Below are 19,442 nucleotides of genomic sequence, written 5' to 3' on the forward strand. Positions count from 1 at the left end.
GGGGGGGGGGGGGGGAAATAAACGCCTTTGGATGAACGCCGAGGGAGAGGAATAAACTAGTTCAAGGATAAATTCACAATCCAGCCATTCTTCTCCCCGAGCGGACGCCGCGCACAGTATCTGCGGAGAACAGAGCGCCGGTCCATTGTGAAATGTGTGTCTGCGCCGTATAAAGGATGTCAGTCACAGTAACTTTTCATGCCGCAAGCATGGAGCTCTTGACAAGAGACTCAATCAGCAGCACTAAAGCCTGCCTCCGCCTCCCCCGGCTCCGCCACCCTACTTTTGCGCCGACTAATCTCCACCGTAGGATGTAGAGGAGCCATTTGATATTGTCTTCCCCGGTGTTTTTCATTATCGCCGTCTTACCGCCGCCCGCCGCCGGCTTTACCTGAACATTAGCGGGCTCGGCAAGGACGAGAACCCGCGCGGAATCCCGTCGCATCGGTCGCTCGCGTTTCAAAGCCTTATCTCTCGGGGGGGGGGTTTTATTCGTTCCTTCCTCCGAGGCCGGATCCGCCGGGGTCACGGACGCCGCTTTTGTCGAAAAAAATAAAATAAAAATCGCTAAGAGGTTCCTTCTGGACCGACGCAGTCGTACGGACGGGTTTTAAAAACATCCGGTTTCACGCGTGACATTCGGGGGTCGCGGGAAGTCGTGTCACGACGACGTCAGAAAACCAGATTTGGTACTTCGGTCCCCGTCATAGAACTTTACTATTCCATGGGAGAACCGTCGAAGAAACTGCCATACACCGATTTATCTCAACAAAGAGTTGCGATGTCGAGGATTCGTAGCTTCCGCCATCATCGGGCCGCTCAAAGACCTTGATATTCAAGGACAGGCTCTTCATGTAAGGGCGTAACGTCCAGCGGCACAACGGACGGTGTTACATCTCGTCCTGCGTTTCTGTGATTCTCGCAGTGATTATAAAGATGCATATAATTCTAAGTTGACTTTATTGTTGATACCGCCAGATGTTCACACACACAATGCAAAATTACAAGAAAAGATTGGTTCTCGAGATTTATCGTTCTGCAGCGTGTTTTTTTTTTTTTTCTCGAGCATAACTCCCGCGGAAAGTGAGGGTCCGGTGTGATTTGTCACTGAGAACAACAAATAACGGCGGGTTATGCTGAGGTCGATCTTGGAGGGTTTGATTTTCAATGCGACAGGAGTGCTAAAGTGCAGTTGCAAAAAAAATAAAAATAAAGGGATAGAAGTACGAGAGTGACACGTTCATCCGCTCACTCAGACGTCAGAACCCACTCTTCTTCTCAAACAAATATAATTCTGTGGCATCATTTATTATATTTTTATTTTTATTATTTACATTTTTTTTACTTATTTATTTATTTATTTACTTACTTATTTATTTTCATTTTTATTTATTTATTTATTCGTTTTTTTTATTTATTTATTTTTCAAAATCCTCATTTAGAACCTCTCCTTTAGAAAGGTGAACAGTTTTGAATCTACAAAGTTTAAATGTAGATTTTGGTATTAGATCTTGTCAATAGAGATGATTTTGTCAGGTCGAATTTTGTCAGGTGTCTATATTTGTTCAAATTATCTGATCAATAACTTTCAGGTCAATTTCTGTATATATTAAGATATATATGATGTATATATTGAGAGTATTTCTTTTAATTTGAGCCTTTTCTTGGAATAAGTTGAAGATAAGATCATATAAAAATATATACTGGTTACACTTGGGATGCAACACTGATCCATTTGGATTTGTTTTAAGGACATTATATCCAAGTTAGTGTGTTTTTCCACTTTTTTTTTGAGTGTGATTCCAAATCCAGACCTCCATGGGTTCACACATTTGATTTCCAATGATCGTTTTTATGTGATTTTCTTGTCAGCACATTCAACTATGTAAAGAACAAAGTATTTCATAAGAATATTTCACTCATTCACATCTAGGATGTGTTATTTTAATGTTCCCTTCATTTTTTTGAGCAGTGTATATTTAATAAGAGGCGCTACATAAATACCTCCTCAAGGTTCCTGTGTTTACTTTGCAGGTGTGAAGAACCTCATGACCAGACCCTTTAATATTAGCGCCAAGGTAACATATTTGTTAAACATCTGAAGTAAAACAAATCGCGGTTTCGAAAGAAAACGAATAAATGAACTCACCTGTGTGGGAACCAGGGTGAGGAGCTGCAGGTCAGGTGATCACACAGGAAGTACAAGTTGTTCTTCCTGTCTGAGAGGACTTTTACAAACTTTAACAGGAAGTTGAGCCGGAGACCCGAGGAGGGTTTTTTTTCTTCCGAATCGGTTATTTTAGTGGAAAAAAAAAAGCGTTTCCTACTCGTTTTTAGCTTTTATGTCTCTGCTCATTTTCATGAAACTGTCACTCGGCTGCTGTTGAGTTTGAGAAAAAAATGATTTTGCATTTTATAAGTTTTGCCGTGTCCAAACACTTTTTTTTTTATTTTTGTTTAAGCACATTGAAGTGGAGGAATGAATTAATTTGGTATAAATACATGCAACCATTTACCCTCTCACCATATAGACAGTCAAAATTCACCCTTTCTTTTAAACAAAATAAACATTCACACTCTCATTCAAACCCCATATGGAGGCAAACATTCACCCTTTTGGAAAAAAATGAAAAAGTAACTTTGCAATGTATTTTTTGCTTCAAAATTTGAAAACAAAATGATTTTTTGATGAAAAAACGTCTGGTGACATTGTTTAAATGATCTTTTCTTTTCTTATTTCTATAAAAACCACAAAAACAATAGCAAAAAAACAGGCAAAATTAAAAAGATTGATTTAATAACCAGAATCGCCACCATCAGCCTTGTAAACATTATACCTCCTCTTATACATGCTAACAATCAATTTTCAAATAAATTTCAGTGGCAAATTTTCCCCCACTGACAAGATTTCCTCTTTTAACTCAACAATATTTTTAGGGTGTAATTTCATCAATTCTTTTTTAATACTCATCTTTAATATGAATTTGTCATGTTTTTTTTTTAATTGAAACAGTTCATGACATATAAAGATTTTTATAATTCACATAGACAGTCAAAATTCACCCTTTCTTTTAAACAAAACAACTTTACTATGTCTGGCTTTTCTTCAAAAAGAAAATGTCTTTAACAATATATTAGCGACTAAATCCGTTTCTCCTCCTCCTGCAGCCATTATGGGTTGAAAAAAACTATATTAAACAAACACAACTGTATTTCTGTTCGCAGCTTGCGAGCACGCTTCTCACTAGTACACTAGTCCACTCTCTAACTATCCAATCAGAGGGTATGAATACGCTGACGTTGCTGTAGCCTGCTAGAAGGCTTTGGATGTAGCCAACTCATAATCTGATTGGTTGAAGCAACAGCGTCATCAACACTTTTGGGAAAAAGGGCTTGCAGAAGTGATTGTGCAGCCCCCCCCCCCCCCTCAGCCAGAGTCCTTTGACTTTGACCCTACCTGGCAACAGATGATGGCTGAAATGCGATTGGTTAAATACTTTAATATGAAAACGCATGTCTGGAAGCGCCACAACCAGGAGGAAAGCTATGAAAGGATATGAAAAGACCATTTGAAATTATTTTATAAGTATTCATGGACAAAATATAATTGACGTTTGTGATTCAAATATTTTTTCAGGCCAGCAGAGAAGGCCTTGCAGGCCCTGACGGCCCACCACTGACACACACACACACACACACATAGAATAGACACAGTCCTTTGAAAATGCTATACATGTTGAAATAGCAATGGGAACGACTTTGTGTCCATACATGACGCGAATGAAAGGAATTGTTGAATTTCTCCATATAGTGTTTGAATGAAAGGGTGAATGTGGAATGTTGTCTCAGCGTTCGATTACACTCTGGGGGTGTCAGTGGAAGAGTTGGGCATCCCTTTGTCGTCACGTGACGCGCTCCCGCGGGCGAATTTTAACACTACACGAGTTATCTATCTGCAATGCACCTCTTTAAACTGCATTTCTGCATAATAAGATGTTTTTTTATAGCCATAAACTACTAATTTGGGGGTGGATTGATTCGGAGCACCACTGAAGGCCTAAGTGTAAAATGCACGGCCTGCCACTAGTGTGTGTGTGTGTGTGTGTGTTTTCCGTATACTATATATGTCAGCGCCTCCTCCTCCAGATCCCGACTCTGCAGCACCTGCAGGTCGGATCCTCCGTCTGACAGATTTCTTTATCCGTCAGCACACAAAGCTGGACCCACAACACCCACATCCAGACTTCCTCCGCCGCTCCGGCTCCTGATATTTGCCGACGGCCAAAATTACTTTTTTTGGGGAGGAGAACCTGTCGGGACACCATCTAAAATAATAACTCCTGGATCTGCTTTAGCTGGTGTCTGCCGCTGGGAGGAGCGCCGCTTCAACTCATTTTTTGAAATGAAAGTTGGAAGGGAACCCGGAGGGAATGGGTTTTTTAGGAGGTAAATGTTTGTCTACACGGCATATAGATAGATAGATATATATATACACTGCTCAAAAAAATAAAGGGAACACTTAAAAAACACATCCTAGATCTAAATGAATGAAATATTCTTATGAAATACTTTGCTCTTTACACAGTTGAATGTGCTGACAACAAAATCACACAAAAATGATCAATGGAAATCAATTGTATCAACCCATGGAGGTCTGGATTAGGAATCACACTCAAAATTAAAGTGTAAAAACAAACTCCAGGCTGATCCAACTTTGATGTAATGTCCTTAAAACAAGTCAAAATGAATCTGTGTTGCTTCCTGAGTGGACACTATGATATCACACAAGTGTGATTGACTTGGAGTTACATTGTGTTGATCAAGTGTTTGCTTTATTTTTTTTGAGCAGTATATATACATATACCGCTTCCACTTAGGAAGCAGCACTGATTCATTTGGTTTTGTTTTAAGGATATTTACATCAACGTTTGTGTGTTTTTCCACTTTAAATTTAGGGTGTGACTCCGAATCCAGACCTCCATGGGTTCATACATTTGATTTCCATTGTTCATTTTTGTGTGATTTTGTTGTCAGCACATTCAACTATGTAAAAACAAAGTATTTAATTAGAGTATTTCATTCATTCAGATCTAGGATTTGTTATTTTAGCGTTCCCTTTATTTTTTTAGAGCAGTGTGTATACAGTAGACCATCACTACTTGGCGGATTTTTATTTGTAATTTGCATGTTTTAGCATTTTTTTTTGACATTTTGTTTCATGATGAAAAAGCCATATTCTAGCCTAAGAAGAAAAAAAAACAGTAAAAAATATTGTAAAATTAAACCGAAATTCATTTTTTTAAATAAATAAAATGCGATCTCCTTTGCTAACCAAAGATCCCTGGCCATCTCTTTGTCCTTCCATTGTATCCACGCCAGATCTAATATGGAATATCATTGGCTAAGTAGATCCATACTTGCATGTTATTGGCTGATTGAGCATGTTGTTCTGTTCCTCATGTTGATTTGTTCATGGAGAGAAGCGTCTGATCTCCTCATAGGTTGTGTCCAGCATACATGTCCTGCTCCGCTTCGCTGCCGTTGGCGTTAAGTGTAAGTACTGTCCACTTTGTGCTATTTAGTCCCTTTTTAAATTGTTTTTGCAATACCTCCATGCTCTACGATGCCTCCTAAACGCCCAGCATCGGCCCAAAAGTCTGGTTTAGACCCCAAGCCAGGCAGGAAGATACTGACGATTGCTGAAAAGATGATACTTCTCAAAGTTTTAAAGGAAGGCAGAAGTTTTGCTGAAGTTGTCCGCCATTACAGCATCAACCAATCTACAGTTGGTTATATTAAGAAAGATGAAGCTAACATGAGGAAGACAGCGACCTCAAGCTTCAGTAAAACAGCAAAGCGGGTGATGACAAGACAAAATAACTTAACAAATCAATAATAACAATAAAAATAATAATAATAATAATGATAATAATAATGCTAAAAAAATAACAATAATGATAATAATAATTGGTCTGTGTGCAGAAATTCAATGACTGGGACAATTCATAATAATAATAATAATAATAATAATAATAATAAAAGTAAAAATAAATTTATTATTATCATTACTATTATTGTTGTTGTTATTGTTGTTGTTGTTATCAATAATAATATCAATAATAATAATGAATGGTCTGTGTGCAGAAATTCAATGACTGGGACAATTCATAATGATGATAATAATAATGTTAACAATACATTAATTATCATTATTATTATTGTTGTTGTTGTTGTTGTTGTTGTTATTTTATTATTATTTATCAATAATAATGATAATAATAATAATAATAATTAATGGTCTGTGTGCAGAAATTCAATGACTGGGACGATTCCTAATGATGCTAATAATAATAATAATAATGGTGATAATACATTCTTAATTATTGTTATTATTATTACTATCAATAATGATAATAACAATAATAATGCATTATTAATTATTAGTAGTATTGTATTCTTCTTATTATTATTATAACAATAATAAATAAATTAATTATAAAAATGGAAAATTCTTTTGCTGCATGGATCGCCGAATGCAGGGAGAAACGTGACCATATCAAGTTGATGGCGGTTTGATGACAGTCTGCTGGAGGTCGGCGAAGGGTTGAGCGAGGTTCGTTGAGGGTTAATATTTCTGTAAATACCATCAACATTATAACGTCGCTTCATCGCGGAAATTCACTTTTTGCGGGGGGAACTTGGAACGTAACTCCCGCGAAAAGCGAGGGTCCACGGTATAAACATATATATGAAAGCAGGCTGCCGCATAACACAGATGGTAATGATGCTGGGAGCATGTGGAAAAGGCTGTTAGGTTAAATTCCCACTCACAGCGTCCACGCTCAGCCGTTCTCTCCACCGGAGCTGTGAGAGATGAAAGCAGAGCGCTGCATCTCGGGCCTCTATTAATATCCCTTTTTTTTCTTAAAGCCATTTTTCGCACATCTGCCGCCGCTCGCACGGAAAGCCAGAGAAAACATCGGGAGAATGTGTCGCTGTCAAAACATAACAAGGCCGGTGTGTGTGTGTTTTCAAAGAGGAAACACAGTAGGTTCTGCCTTCGGTGGTGAGTTGACCTTCAAAGCGAACCAAAGAGTGTGTGTTTGTGTGTGTGTGTGTGTGTGTGTCAGGGAGGGTGACTTTGAGTGATGGAGTTGCAACAAGCTGCACATAATTCTTCTGGCTTCCTCTGATTTCACAAGGTGCCTGCATCAGATGCTCTCAAATATAAATGCAACATATATATGTATGTATATATATATATATGGCTCTAACTCCATTATTCTGCTCATCCGGGGTTGGGAGGTGTAGATGAACTCCTACAAGTATCTTAAGGTCCACGTTCACAATAAATTGGACTGGTTGCGCGACACAGATGTCTTCTACAGCAGGGGCGTCAAACGTACGGCCCGCGGGCCAGTACCGGCCCGCCAGGGGGTCCGGTCCGGCCCGTGGAACAAATCAACACTTTGAAAAAATACATAAAAATCATGAAGTTCTCCTTTTACATAAAAATGCAGGTCCTATATCGTCTGCTAAAGTTGCACTGTTTCAGTCAGCGTTAGCAACACGGCAGATGGCAGCAATGTGGCTTCCGGGTCTGTAAATAGCATTTTTACTTGTTGTTAGAAATGTGGCTGCTTTTCCGTCGGAGCCGAAACCCTCATCGGCAAAGATGTCGTTGTCAAAAAAAGAGAAGAGTGGAAATGGAGTGTTGGGTTTTCCAAGAAAAATGAACCATTTCTCATTTGTTTGTTGAGGTTAATAAGAAACCGGTATGCTCGGTGAGGAAGTGGCGAGTTTAGGTGCCGCTATTAGACGAAATAGCGCCGCCGTGACGAAAAATACAACGAAAAGCACGGAGAACTGAGAAGAAAGAACTTGTTTTACTTTTCTTCATGAATCTCGGGTTGTTGGTCATGTATTTTTTTAAAGGGACAGTTCATGAAATTGAAAGATTTGTAAAATTTACCTGTTCTTTACGCTAAAACAAAGGAAACATGTGGACTTTGCGTTACTTCTGTGTAATCATGCTATAATTTTGGCCGTTTGTGGCCCCTGAACCAAAATGAGTTTGACAGTCCTGATCTCCAGGATGTTCTTCCTGAGGAGACGAGGTCGTTCCTGAGCTAGTTTGGTGTCTGCAGGCGACCTTCCTCTAGTTTATGGTTGCCGGCGGGCTCTTCTTGGCTATAGTTTGCGAAGGTCAACATGCTCAACAAGCTCGTGAGGAAAAGCTGGACCTGAACCTGAAGGACAAACCGGTACGACAACGTTACGCTGCTGTGACAAAAGAATTCCCCCCATGGGGATCAATAAAGTTGATCTTATCTTACCTTACGTCATGTCCTAATTCCATTATCTATTGTTTTTAACCCTCGTTATCAATCCATTCTCACCATGCTTATCTAATTTTTTCCCTTTTTTTTTTATCCTTCCTGTTGTATCTGTCTCCTCTATTTTATATTCAAATTCATACTGATATGGTTATTGTTGTGCTGCTCAGACGGATTTCCGCTATGGGGATCAATAAAGTAGTATATCTTATCTATAGCCTTCCATGTGCCGCCACTTCTTTAATAAGGACGGCGTCACAGAAGCAACCAGCCACGGCGAGAAGGTCTGCCAGGCAGGAATGTCCTGATGAACACTTCCACCTAGAGGTCGTCTGCCGCAAAGACATCCAGCCGGCGTTGGAAGGCCGACCAAGAACGCCCGCGCTAAAGTGGAATTAAACGCAACCCCGTTTGTGACGCGACTACAGTGCTTGGCAGTCGGAGGCTGCGAACATTTCATCTTCGGCTTCGGTGTCTGACACGTTGAAGAAAAACGTACCTCGCTAAAACACGACGCCTTGAGATCCTTCCCCGAACAAAGGTCGTGCGGCGATTAACCTCCCGCTAAAACGCACCTGTGGACGTCCGCGGCGAACGCGAGCCGACGTGAAGACGAAAACGGACGCAGCTGCCGAGAAGGTCGAAGGTCAAGCGTAAGGACGGGTGGGGAAGGAAGCTGCCTCCGGACGCCTTTTTCGTCGACGCGCTTTTGCACTTCGGGACAAACGGGAGTCGGAGCGGCTACGCGAAGAACGCTAATGAATAAATAAATGAACACAAATGCTAAAAAAACGACGATCCCCCGCTGCGCCGCCGCCGCTTGTTAAAAGACGCCACTCCAGACAGGAAATTACTGATTAAAGATTTACTGGAATGTTAACAGGGATCACCTATGGTATTTACATCACAGAAGAAACATTCACAACGTGCGCGCGACAGGGTTAAACAGGGGAAAGTAAAGAAATGTCAAAATCACCGTCGGATTTAATTTGGCGAATTGAACAATGTGCACCCGCGGTAAACATCCACGTAAAACAATACAGTCAATGATAAAGGGAATTATATTATAAACGTCTAATAATTATAAGGTTTTATATAGAATTCCGTTATTTTACATTGTAAATAAAGCGGAATGAGATGTTTGAAAGGCACGTTAGCGGCAACGGTTATGCCCAAGTGCTAACGGGTTCGTGCAAAAAGCCGTTCCGGACCGAGACAAATCGGTTTCTAGTCGTAAAAAAAAAAAAAGTGTCCGGGAACGACATGTTCAAATTGCGGGACACTTTTCGGGGGAAGTCGTTGGTTTAACAATCCACACGAAGGGCAACTCGGCTCTGCGCGGGTTAGCTTCATATCCACGATCGACAAAGAGGAAGGAGTTGTATGCTAGTAAATGCTAGTGTCAGTTTTGCGAGTTGTCTACGGAGTTAAGTTTCACGCACGAGAGCCCGCGTCTCGTAAAAAGGGACGACTTCCGGGTCCGAAAGCGAAGCTAGCGATTTCTAAAACCGGCGCTGTCGCGATCTGTCGTCTTCCCGGGCGTGCGGCGGCGGCGGCGCAGCTTCACTGGTGGTCCTTCAGGAACTCCTTCATGTAGGCGGCCAGAGCTTCGGTATCGTCCAGCGTCACGGCGTTGTACAGAGATGCGCGGATTCCCCCGACTGACCTGCGGCGGGAGACAAAACCGCCGTTTTAACGTCGGGGTGGACAAAACACAGCCGAGCGTCGCGTTAAGATCGTAGTTCTCCGCCGCCCACCTGTGGCCCTTCAGGGAAATCATCCCGAGTTTGGAAGCTCCTTCCAGGAACTTCTTCTCCAAGGCGTCGTCGCCGGTTTTCTTCCCCACGCGGAAGGGGATGTTCATGCGGCTCCGGCAGTCCTCGCTCACCGGACACCTGGACGTCGGCGGAAAGGAGGAACGCGCTTTTTAACGCCCGCGTAAAAGGTGCGCACACACCTGTTTCCCGGAGGTCTGAGGAACTCACGCGTAGAAGCCGTTGGACGCGTCGATGATGTCGTAAATCAGGGCCGACTTCTGCTTGTTGAGCCTCTCCATGGCGCTGCTGCCGCCGTTGTTCTTGATCCACTCCAGGACCAGACCCATGATGTAGATGCTTCACAACCAGGAGCAGAACGGTGAGACGGTTGGAATTTAAAGAGTCGATTATCTAATAAGAGTAACGCACCGGGTGTTTTGGCTTACTTTCCGAGATACGAGTTACGATACGAGATGCGAGACCGAGACTTTTCTAGGGATCGACAACGAAGGAGGCGTTTGTTCAAAGCCGGTCGCTTTGATGGTTTTAAAAAAAGAGCGATTTCACTCCGTCCATAAATGAAGTTTAGCTGTAAAGGGCAGCAAAGCTACAGTTAGCATCACATCGCGTCATTAAGTGTGTAGCCGGTAAGAACATAGCATTAATGACAAACTCCCCTATTTTCCTTTGACAATTTTCTACTCGACTGCAGATGCTCTCTTCATCCAATATTCAAGGTAAACACACTTACTAAAACCAGTTCATTGATTTAAATTCTCTTCTATTATGTATTATTTTTTTAAACATATTATTTATAATTCATCAAAATTATTATTATCAATATCATATTAATTTGTTACAATCATAGTTATTGTTATGTATTGCACTTATTATTATTGTTATTATATTGTTTCATTGTGATATTATTATTAATAATAATAACAATGGCAATTTATCAGAATTACAGTTATTATTATTTGTATTATTATAAATTCATTACACTTATTGTTATGTTATTTATTGCACTTAGTATTATTGTTATTATTATATTATTTCATTGTGATATTATTATTATTAATAATAATAACAATAGTAATTTATCAGAATTGCAATTATTATTAGTATTATTATAAATTTATTACAGTTATTGTTATATGTTATTTATTGCATTTAGTATCATCATATTACTTCATTGTGATTATAATTATATATTATTGTTATCATAATTATTATTTTTAGCAATAATAATAATAATTTATCAAAATCACAATTATTATTATTAGCATTATTCTAAATTTGTTACATTTATTATTATTGTTATCATTATCATATTAACCCATTGTGATATCATTATCATTATTAATCATACTACAAATAATTAGAATTAATTATAATAATAATAAGCTATCAAAATTACAGTTATTATCATAATAATAATTATTATTGTTATTATTATGAATTTAGAAAATTACATTTTCTTATTCAAATAAAAATAAAACCGGGGAGAGATAAATAGCATTTCAGTTTATTTAAGAGGGAATTTGACAAACGTGCAAACAGAATGGTTTCCACAGCTCATACCTGAAGCAGGGCGGCGTGTTGTACAGCGAGTTGTTTTCCGCCTGCACCTTGTAGTCCAGGACGATGGGACACTCCTTCAGCGCGTGGCCTATCAGGTCCTCTCGCACGATGACCACCGTCACCCCGGCGCAGCCCACGTTCTTCTGGGCGCCGGCGAAGATCAGGCCGAACTGCCGAGCGGGGAAAAAAAAAAAAGCAAAGATACGACTACAGACGACCTGACGGAGAAGATGCATCAGGTTACATGCTGGTTAACGGTCCGGTGAATCGCTCGCCGCCCCACCTTGGAGACATCCACGGGTCTGGACAGGAAGTTGGACGACATGTCGCTGACGAGGATGGCCCCGTTGGTGTCGGGCGTGAAGTCGTACTCCACGCCGTGCACCGTCTCGTTGCAGCAGTAGTAGACGTAGGAGGCCGAGGGGTTCAGAGTCCAGCTGCTGGGGTCGGGGATCTCTGGATGGGAAACCACCGCGAGATGTTTATGTGTCTGAACGTCTCGGGATGAAGGTCTGTACGACGGTATGCGTTTTGTTGTATTTTTCGTCACGGCGAGTCTCACAGCGGCACCTAAACTCGCCGCATCCACACCGAGCATACCGGTTTCTTATTAACCTCAACAAACAAATCCCGGTTTGTCCTCCAGGTTCAGGTTCAGGTCCAGCTTTTCCTCACGAGCTTGTTGAACATGTTGACCTTCGCAAACTATAGCCAAGAAGAGCCCGCCGGCAACCGTAAACTAGAGGAAGGTCGCCTGCAGACACCAAACTAGCTCAGGAACGACCTCGTCTCCTCAGGAAGAACATCCTGGAGATCAGGACTGTCGAACTCATTTAGGTTCAGGGGCCACAAACGGCCAAAATCATAGCGTGTTTACCCAGAAGTAACACCAAGTCCACATGTTTCCTTTGTTTTCGCGTAAAGAACAGGTAAATTATACAAATCTTTCTATTTCATGAACTGTCCCTTTAAAAATACATGACCGACAACCCGTGATTCATGAAGAAAAGTAAAACGAGTTCTATCTTCTCAGTTCTCCGTGCTTTTCGTTGTATTTTTCGTCACGGCGAGTCTCACAGCGGCACCTAAACTCGCCGCTTCCTCACCGAGCATACCGGTTTCTTATTAAACTCAACAAACAAATAAGAAGTGGTCCATTTTTCTTGGAAAAAACCCTACGCTCCATGTCCACTTTTCTCTTTTTTGACAACGACATCTTGCCGGCGAAGGTGTCGGGTCCAGCAAAAAAGCAGCTACATTTCTAACAACAAGTAAAAACGCTATTTACCCGGAAGCCGCATTGCTGCCATCTGCTGTAAGTTGTGAGTAGTGTTGTGTCATGTTGCTAACGCTGACTTAAACAGTGCGCCCCTAGCAGACAAAATAAGAACTATATTTGTATTTCAAAAGAATACTTCATGATTTTTATGTATTTTTCCAAGTTGTACATCAATTCCAAGGGCTGGAATGGACCCCCCTGGCGGGCCGGTACTGGCCCGCGGGCCGTACGTTTGACACCCCTTATCTAACTCTTGGCATTTGCCAAACTGCCAAAAAATACGACGCTGGCAGACGCTGTAACAAACCCACTGAGACGTTCTTGTTATGCAATTGTTATATTCGCGGACGCGACCCCATGAAGCAAAGTTGACTGCCGAAAATCCCTAAAAAACCCCTGCCGGTGTCCCGTCTGCACCAGGATCCTCAGCGGACTCCACCCTCTAGCATGAACCGTGCTCATTTAAAACTCATCCAGCTGTCCAGGGTGGAGGTCGGTGCCGGATTTCAGGAACTGGACTGTGCAGAAAAATGCCGCTCCTCTGAACAGACGGGCGTCATATCGCTGAACGCCACGGGGCAAGTTGAACCTCAAACAAACTGAGTTAGCATGAAAGACGAGACGAGAAACATCAAGCACAACTTTGCAGAAGGACAGCCTGCATACCTCCCCCTCTCCCGCGCTATTGTTTCTTATGCAACAGCCTGGGACTGCAGCCAGACGCCGCAGGGTCTCAGCACGAACCCAAACGCCCCTAAACAGTTTTTTTTGTCAGTTAAAGGATCATACTGGACCTTCAAATTAGAAAAAAATAATGATATGTAAAGATTCCTCCGACACATGCATGTTTATTTGTGAAACGCGGAGACGAGCGGCATGGAATTCCACGAGGCCGCATACGGGTGCGGTATTCCCTCCGTTGATGCCCGCAGGCATTACTTACTTGTGTAACTATCCAGCTTGGGGTGAACGATGTTGACTTTGCCGTACTTCTCGGCCTCCTTGGCGGCCCTCGCCGACCAGGTGCCGGTGACGAGGTAATCGGCGCACCTGTCCTCCTTCAGGCCGATCAGGTTGAGAGGAACGCCGCTGAACTGTCCCGAGCCGCCGCCCTGCAGGAACATCACCTTGTAGTTGTCCGGGATATTTCTGTCGGGGAAAAGAGGACACCGCGATTTTAATACCGCACCGAGCAGATGTAGCGAATACACAAAAACATCATCTGACAAAGAGGGTATTCATGCAACTGCATGACAACCCTGTGGTTTCAGAAGACGGTGCAGAGAAGAAGCACCGAAACCATGGAAACCACTCACAGCAGCTCTCGCAGGAGGCCTTCTGTCTTGTTCAGGATTTTGTTGAAGTCTTGCGACCGGTGGCTCATCTCTGGTGGAGACAAGAGAAAAAAAAAAACGTGATTTCACCGGGGATGGAAAATGGATGGATGGACTTTTCCTTGTTGTATTTATTATTCATCTTTTTCGTGGTCGTCTATCTATTTGTAGCCGTTGATGCTTACATTCAGGTGTGATCAATAATCCAGAAATTACGGTAAACACACCAACATGGTATTCAGGAAAAAAAAATAAGACCTCCATCGTCTCAGATGACCTTCTCATTTAATCTGTGCTTATTTGTGCTGGTGTGTGAATTCCTATCGGTATGTCTTATAATGATGGGGAAAAAAAAATAAAAATAATAAAAAATTTAAATATGATCATACAGAGGACCCACACTTTTCGCGGGAGTGACGTTCCGAAACCCCCCGCAAGTAGAGACATGATCATTTTGATGTTATTTACAGATATATAAACCCTCAGCGTCACCAGCGGCTAGGCTAACGCTAACTCTAAACGTTCCCAAATAGGACAGGTTTTAAGGATTCAATCATTCAAGACTTTTATTGTCATTACACAGAGTGCGACGCAATTTAGAGATAGCAGCTCTCAGGTTCAGTGGAATCAAAAACAGACAAAAACAACCTTAAAAAGGAGGACGCAGCACAATAACACAACAATAGCAGCAACGCTGGGTTAGAGATAGAAGACAGAAAAAAAATAAAAGACCAAAAATATAAAAAGTGTGTATAAAAAGTGAATTTCCACAAAGTCGAGACGTGATAATTTTGATGGCATTAACAGATATAGTAACCCTCAACAAACCTCCTGCAAACACTTCCCACACTCTTATATAGAACACAAAAAAAAAACACTTTTGGATAATTGTAGTGTACTATAAATGTTGAAATACAATACAAAATGTACAGAAAATGAGTAAATTAAAAATCATATTAAATGTAAAGTAAAGACACTTTCACAAACTAAATAGCACAAAGTTGGACTATATTCCTGTTTACGCCAATGGCAGCAAAGTGGACCAGGACATGTATGCTGGACCAATCAACATGAGGAATACAACCTGCTCAGTCAGCCAATAGCATGCAAGAATGGATCTACTCAGCCAATGATATTCCGTATTAGATCTGATGTGGGTACAATGGTAGGAGCGAGAGTTGGCCATGCTGGGTATCTATGTTCAGCAAAGGAGATCTTGTATTTTATTTATTTTATAAAATAAATTTCAGTTTAATTTTACTATATTTTCTAGTGTTTTTTTTTTCTTCTTAGGCTAGAATATGGCTGTTTCATCATGAAAAAAAAAAAAGTCCACATACTGCGAAAAAAAAAAAAACGGCTGAAGAATGATAAGTGAGAACCAAATTACAAAAAAAAATCTGCAAAGTAGTGAGGGCGCGGAAGCCGAGACGCAAAGTAGCAAAGGTCCACTGTAAGGCAAAAAAAAAAAAAAAAAAAACGAAAAATAAGACTCATTTAAAATGATATGAAGTTGTTACATAGGACTGTGTTTGTGTGTGTTTGCATGTTTGCAAACCGATTCAGGCAGGAGTCTGCAGTGCTTTTATTTTGGTGGCCGTGACTTTTAACCCCAATCTAATTGGCCTTAATTCATAGGAATGTCTCTTCTGAGCCCTGAGCGGACACTGCGGAGAGAGTCTGCGGATCTCCTCATCCCTTCGAGGCATGATCAGGGTAAAATAAAAATAAAATATGAAAGAAGCTGTGACAAAAGCACCTAAAACAACCACACCTTGAATGTTTGCCTGTCTTGCATTTGATTAACCGAAATCAACAATCAGTCGTGTGTTCAGGAAGCAGCACGCGGACTGGTTTGAATGGAATCTGACTGGTGCTTCGCCCCCTGCAGAGGCCTCGTCCCCTCGGACCTGCTCCTTCTTTCCACTGCATTTTCCTATTTTCTTGCAGATCTGTGGAATAAAGAGCTTGTGTTTAAACAGTCCTGAAGGTTTTACTCACCCAGAACGCTGATGCCGAGGCTGGCGTAGTTGAGCAGCTCCTTCTGCGCCTGCAGCAGCACCTTTTGTTTTGAATTAGAACCAGAAAATATTTTATTGATCCAGGAGGAAATTGTATGATCCCAGATGCGCCATAAAGAAAGAAATGAAAAAAAATATAAAAAATAGGATGAGACTGATGTGGATGAATAAATATTTCTAATAAAATATAAGTGTTGTCAGGGTTCAAGATAAATAAGTTACAAGAGCAAAATACAACCAGATGGATAGTTACATGATCTGAGACGAGATAAAGTGACATTATTACTAGTTTGACAAGACTGAGATTGCAAAATTGATATAAAAACAGGTAACATTTTTTCACAATAGAATATGTGGGAGCCAGAAAAAGAGAACATAAAGAAACCAAACAGGAATGAACAGTGTCTTAACTTTTGATGAAAAGAAAAAAAGTTCTGAGAACAAAAGTTAACGAAACAATAAGACTCAAATCCGCACCAGAATATTAAAACTGCCCTGCAAAATGACTTTAGAATCTAAGTCGTTCGTGTTGACGTTGCATCTCAGAAAAACTCATATTTGGGATAATTCCCAGCACACCACTCGTTTCTTCACAACCTTCATGTTGCTTATTCAAATTGACACAATATATTGTGCCACTATATGTGCATTACGACTTGGTCACATTTATAATTTTTTTTGTTGTTGTTGTTTTTGAATGTGTGTTATGCATATCGATGGCTGGAATGCAAAACATCCTATCTGAAAAAAACACTTTTTCAGGAAATGACAAAAAACGTTACATCTGATTATAGTCTGGTCTTTGTTCAAGATATTCAAGAATATTCTATTGTTCACAGACTATATTTCTATGATGTCATTTAAAAATACATAGCATGTATTTTTACTACTGACAAAAAAGACAAGTTTATTTTCCTATTTTTTTCTGCTTCATTGTGCACATAGGAGTTTTGTCAAGTGACATTCATGTCAAAAGAAAGGGCGGGATTATCTTGCAGATAGGCTGAAAATGTGAAGCCATCCCATTTCTCACCATTCAAAGTAAAATTTGCAGATAGGAGGTTCTGCATGCCAGCCATCGATATATGTATACGTATGCAGTTTACTTGGGGGTCGAGTTAGGCACCTTAAAGTAAAATGTATTATTCTTAATGATAAAAATAATAATAAAACATTATTTTATTAATAATGTAAAAAAAAAAAAATTCGAAAGAAAGGTGAAAGTTGGCGACTCAGTGCTGCCATCTAGTGGCCATTTGTGGGTACTGCAGGGGGCGCACAAAAGGCTGTTTTCCACATGAATGAATGAGGCTGATGCAACTCAACACGGCGTTTTCAGCCCGGCGGCCTCCGCTCATCGCCGGTCACACTCCGAGGAAAAAAACACAACCCTCCTCAGAGAAAAACGTTTATCTCCTGTCACAAATAAATGACGTCTTTCTCCGCAGAAGTGACATTTCTTCCCGGCGTTTTTCCAACTTACCGACCGCGGGAGTTTCGCGGGTCCGGCGCCGAAGTTGATGGGCTGTTTGCTGTTTTTCTCCTCCATGATGTTTGAAATCAAACGAAAAAAATAATGGAATGATAAAAAATATGATTGTAGGTCTGAGTCCAGGTGGATGTTGTTCTTCTTCTCGCTCCAGGTGGATGTTCTCCTTCCTCTCGGCGGCTCTTCGGTCTCAACAGTCCGGCTGGGAACCAATTATCTATCCGGATCGTCTGACACATTCACGGACTCAAATCGAGCTCGGAAAAACTATATCGCTGTTATCAAACGCTGAACAAGCGCAGTTTATACATGAAAAATAAAAATAATTTACATGCAAAATGTGTTTAATTGACGGAATAATACACGGTAGTACTAAATCGTATAAGGTACGTAGATTTAAAGTCGTTGCAATGCACCGTATCTTATTATTCACTGACAGTTGTCTTTAAAAGGGATAAATATTAAAACAGCATGCATTTTGTCATAGATCTGTTTGTGTACCGTTGCGGTTAAACTGTTATAATGCAATGGAATGGAAAAGAGTACTCGAGGAAAAGCGGGAGCTGCGGTGGTGGTTTTATTTTTATGCTTATTTTTTCCGTGCAGGGTCTTAATGGTTCAGTAGATTCATCGTGCGAAAAAATAGGTTTCAATTTCCATGTCGGAACGGTTTTGCTGCAGGTTTATGGTTATAACACCTGTTGTTTCTCCTCTTCAATCCGGCTGCGATTCACGGTCGTCAATTGCAATATTTCCGACACTCATTGAACGCATCCCACTAAAAAAGCAGACGGTTGATTTATTTCCTGGTGTCACGTGCCGGTTCGGTCCGCAGTCATGATTGGTCAGAATCGATCGGGACGATAGCTGATTGGCTGTTTGCCCGACCGAGGGAATCCAATCAGAGGGGACTTTACGTGAACGTCTGACTCGCTTTCTGGCAAATGCAATCAAGATTTTGGATCAATAACCTTTCACAACAAAGAACCAGACAATCCATCGAACTTGGAACTTTTGCAGGAATTTCAAATCATCCGATTCAGAAAAGAGAAGGATAAGAATAAAAAAGATAAGAATAAGAATAAAAGTGGACCGTTCCACTCTGACAGGTCCAACCCGGAGGCTCTGAGTGCCTGGATGTACGCAAAAGGTCAACCGAATGACCTTGAACACTTTTACTGCCGTCACGAAGGTGGACGAAGAGAGAACTCACTCTTTGCTGCACCAGGGGGCGGACACCCTTCCTGTTTTTTTAAGAACAGGTTTAAAACCTTTCTTTTCGAGAAAGCTGATAGTTAGCATGAGCCTAGCCCATAATTGTGCTGCCATGCTACCTGCTCAGGATGCACGACCCTCGTTCCTGTCCTGTTATCTTCTCCCCGTATGTTCCCAGGGAGGCTTGATATCCTGCACAGTTTCGCCAGGCGTCCACCATTGGTGTTTCTTTTATAAATTATGTTATTAATGTTTTATGTCAGATATGAGCAAGTGACTGTTAGGACTACACTGTCACCCGGTCGAGGCAGAAAGCCGTCCACATTGAGCTGGGATCTGTCCGAGGTTTCTCCTGGAGAAATACTGTAGATCTTCGGCATTTTACGGCCACATCCAGCCTCTTTTGCTTTTTTATTCGTCTCGATAAACA

The 19,442-nt window shown here is 41.1% G+C and overlaps 1 protein-coding gene across 1 annotated transcript; it reads right to left on the reverse strand.

The window, feature by feature from the left end:
- Positions 1-9,186: 9,186 nt before the first annotated feature.
- Positions 9,187-17,994, reverse strand: psat1 (phosphoserine aminotransferase 1). The gene is made up of 9 exons (XM_086169410.1): positions 17,792-17,994; positions 16,289-16,349; positions 14,270-14,339; positions 13,897-14,102; positions 11,958-12,130; positions 11,675-11,844; positions 10,322-10,450; positions 10,094-10,231; positions 9,187-10,002 (listed from the first exon to the last, which is right to left on the reverse strand). The coding sequence occupies exons 1-9, from the start codon at positions 17,855-17,857 to the stop codon at positions 9,900-9,902; spliced, it is 1,116 nt and encodes a 371-aa protein (XP_086025536.1). The 5' UTR covers positions 17,858-17,994; the 3' UTR covers positions 9,187-9,899.
- Between the last annotated feature and the right edge of the window lie 1,448 nt (positions 17,995-19,442).

This window comes from Fistularia commersonii, chromosome 22, assembly GCF_037954325.1.
Source record: "Fistularia commersonii isolate RoL2024-O1a breed Wild chromosome 22, RoL_Fcom_v1.0, whole genome shotgun sequence".
Classification (NCBI taxonomy): domain Eukaryota; kingdom Metazoa; phylum Chordata; class Actinopteri; order Syngnathiformes; family Fistulariidae; genus Fistularia; species Fistularia commersonii.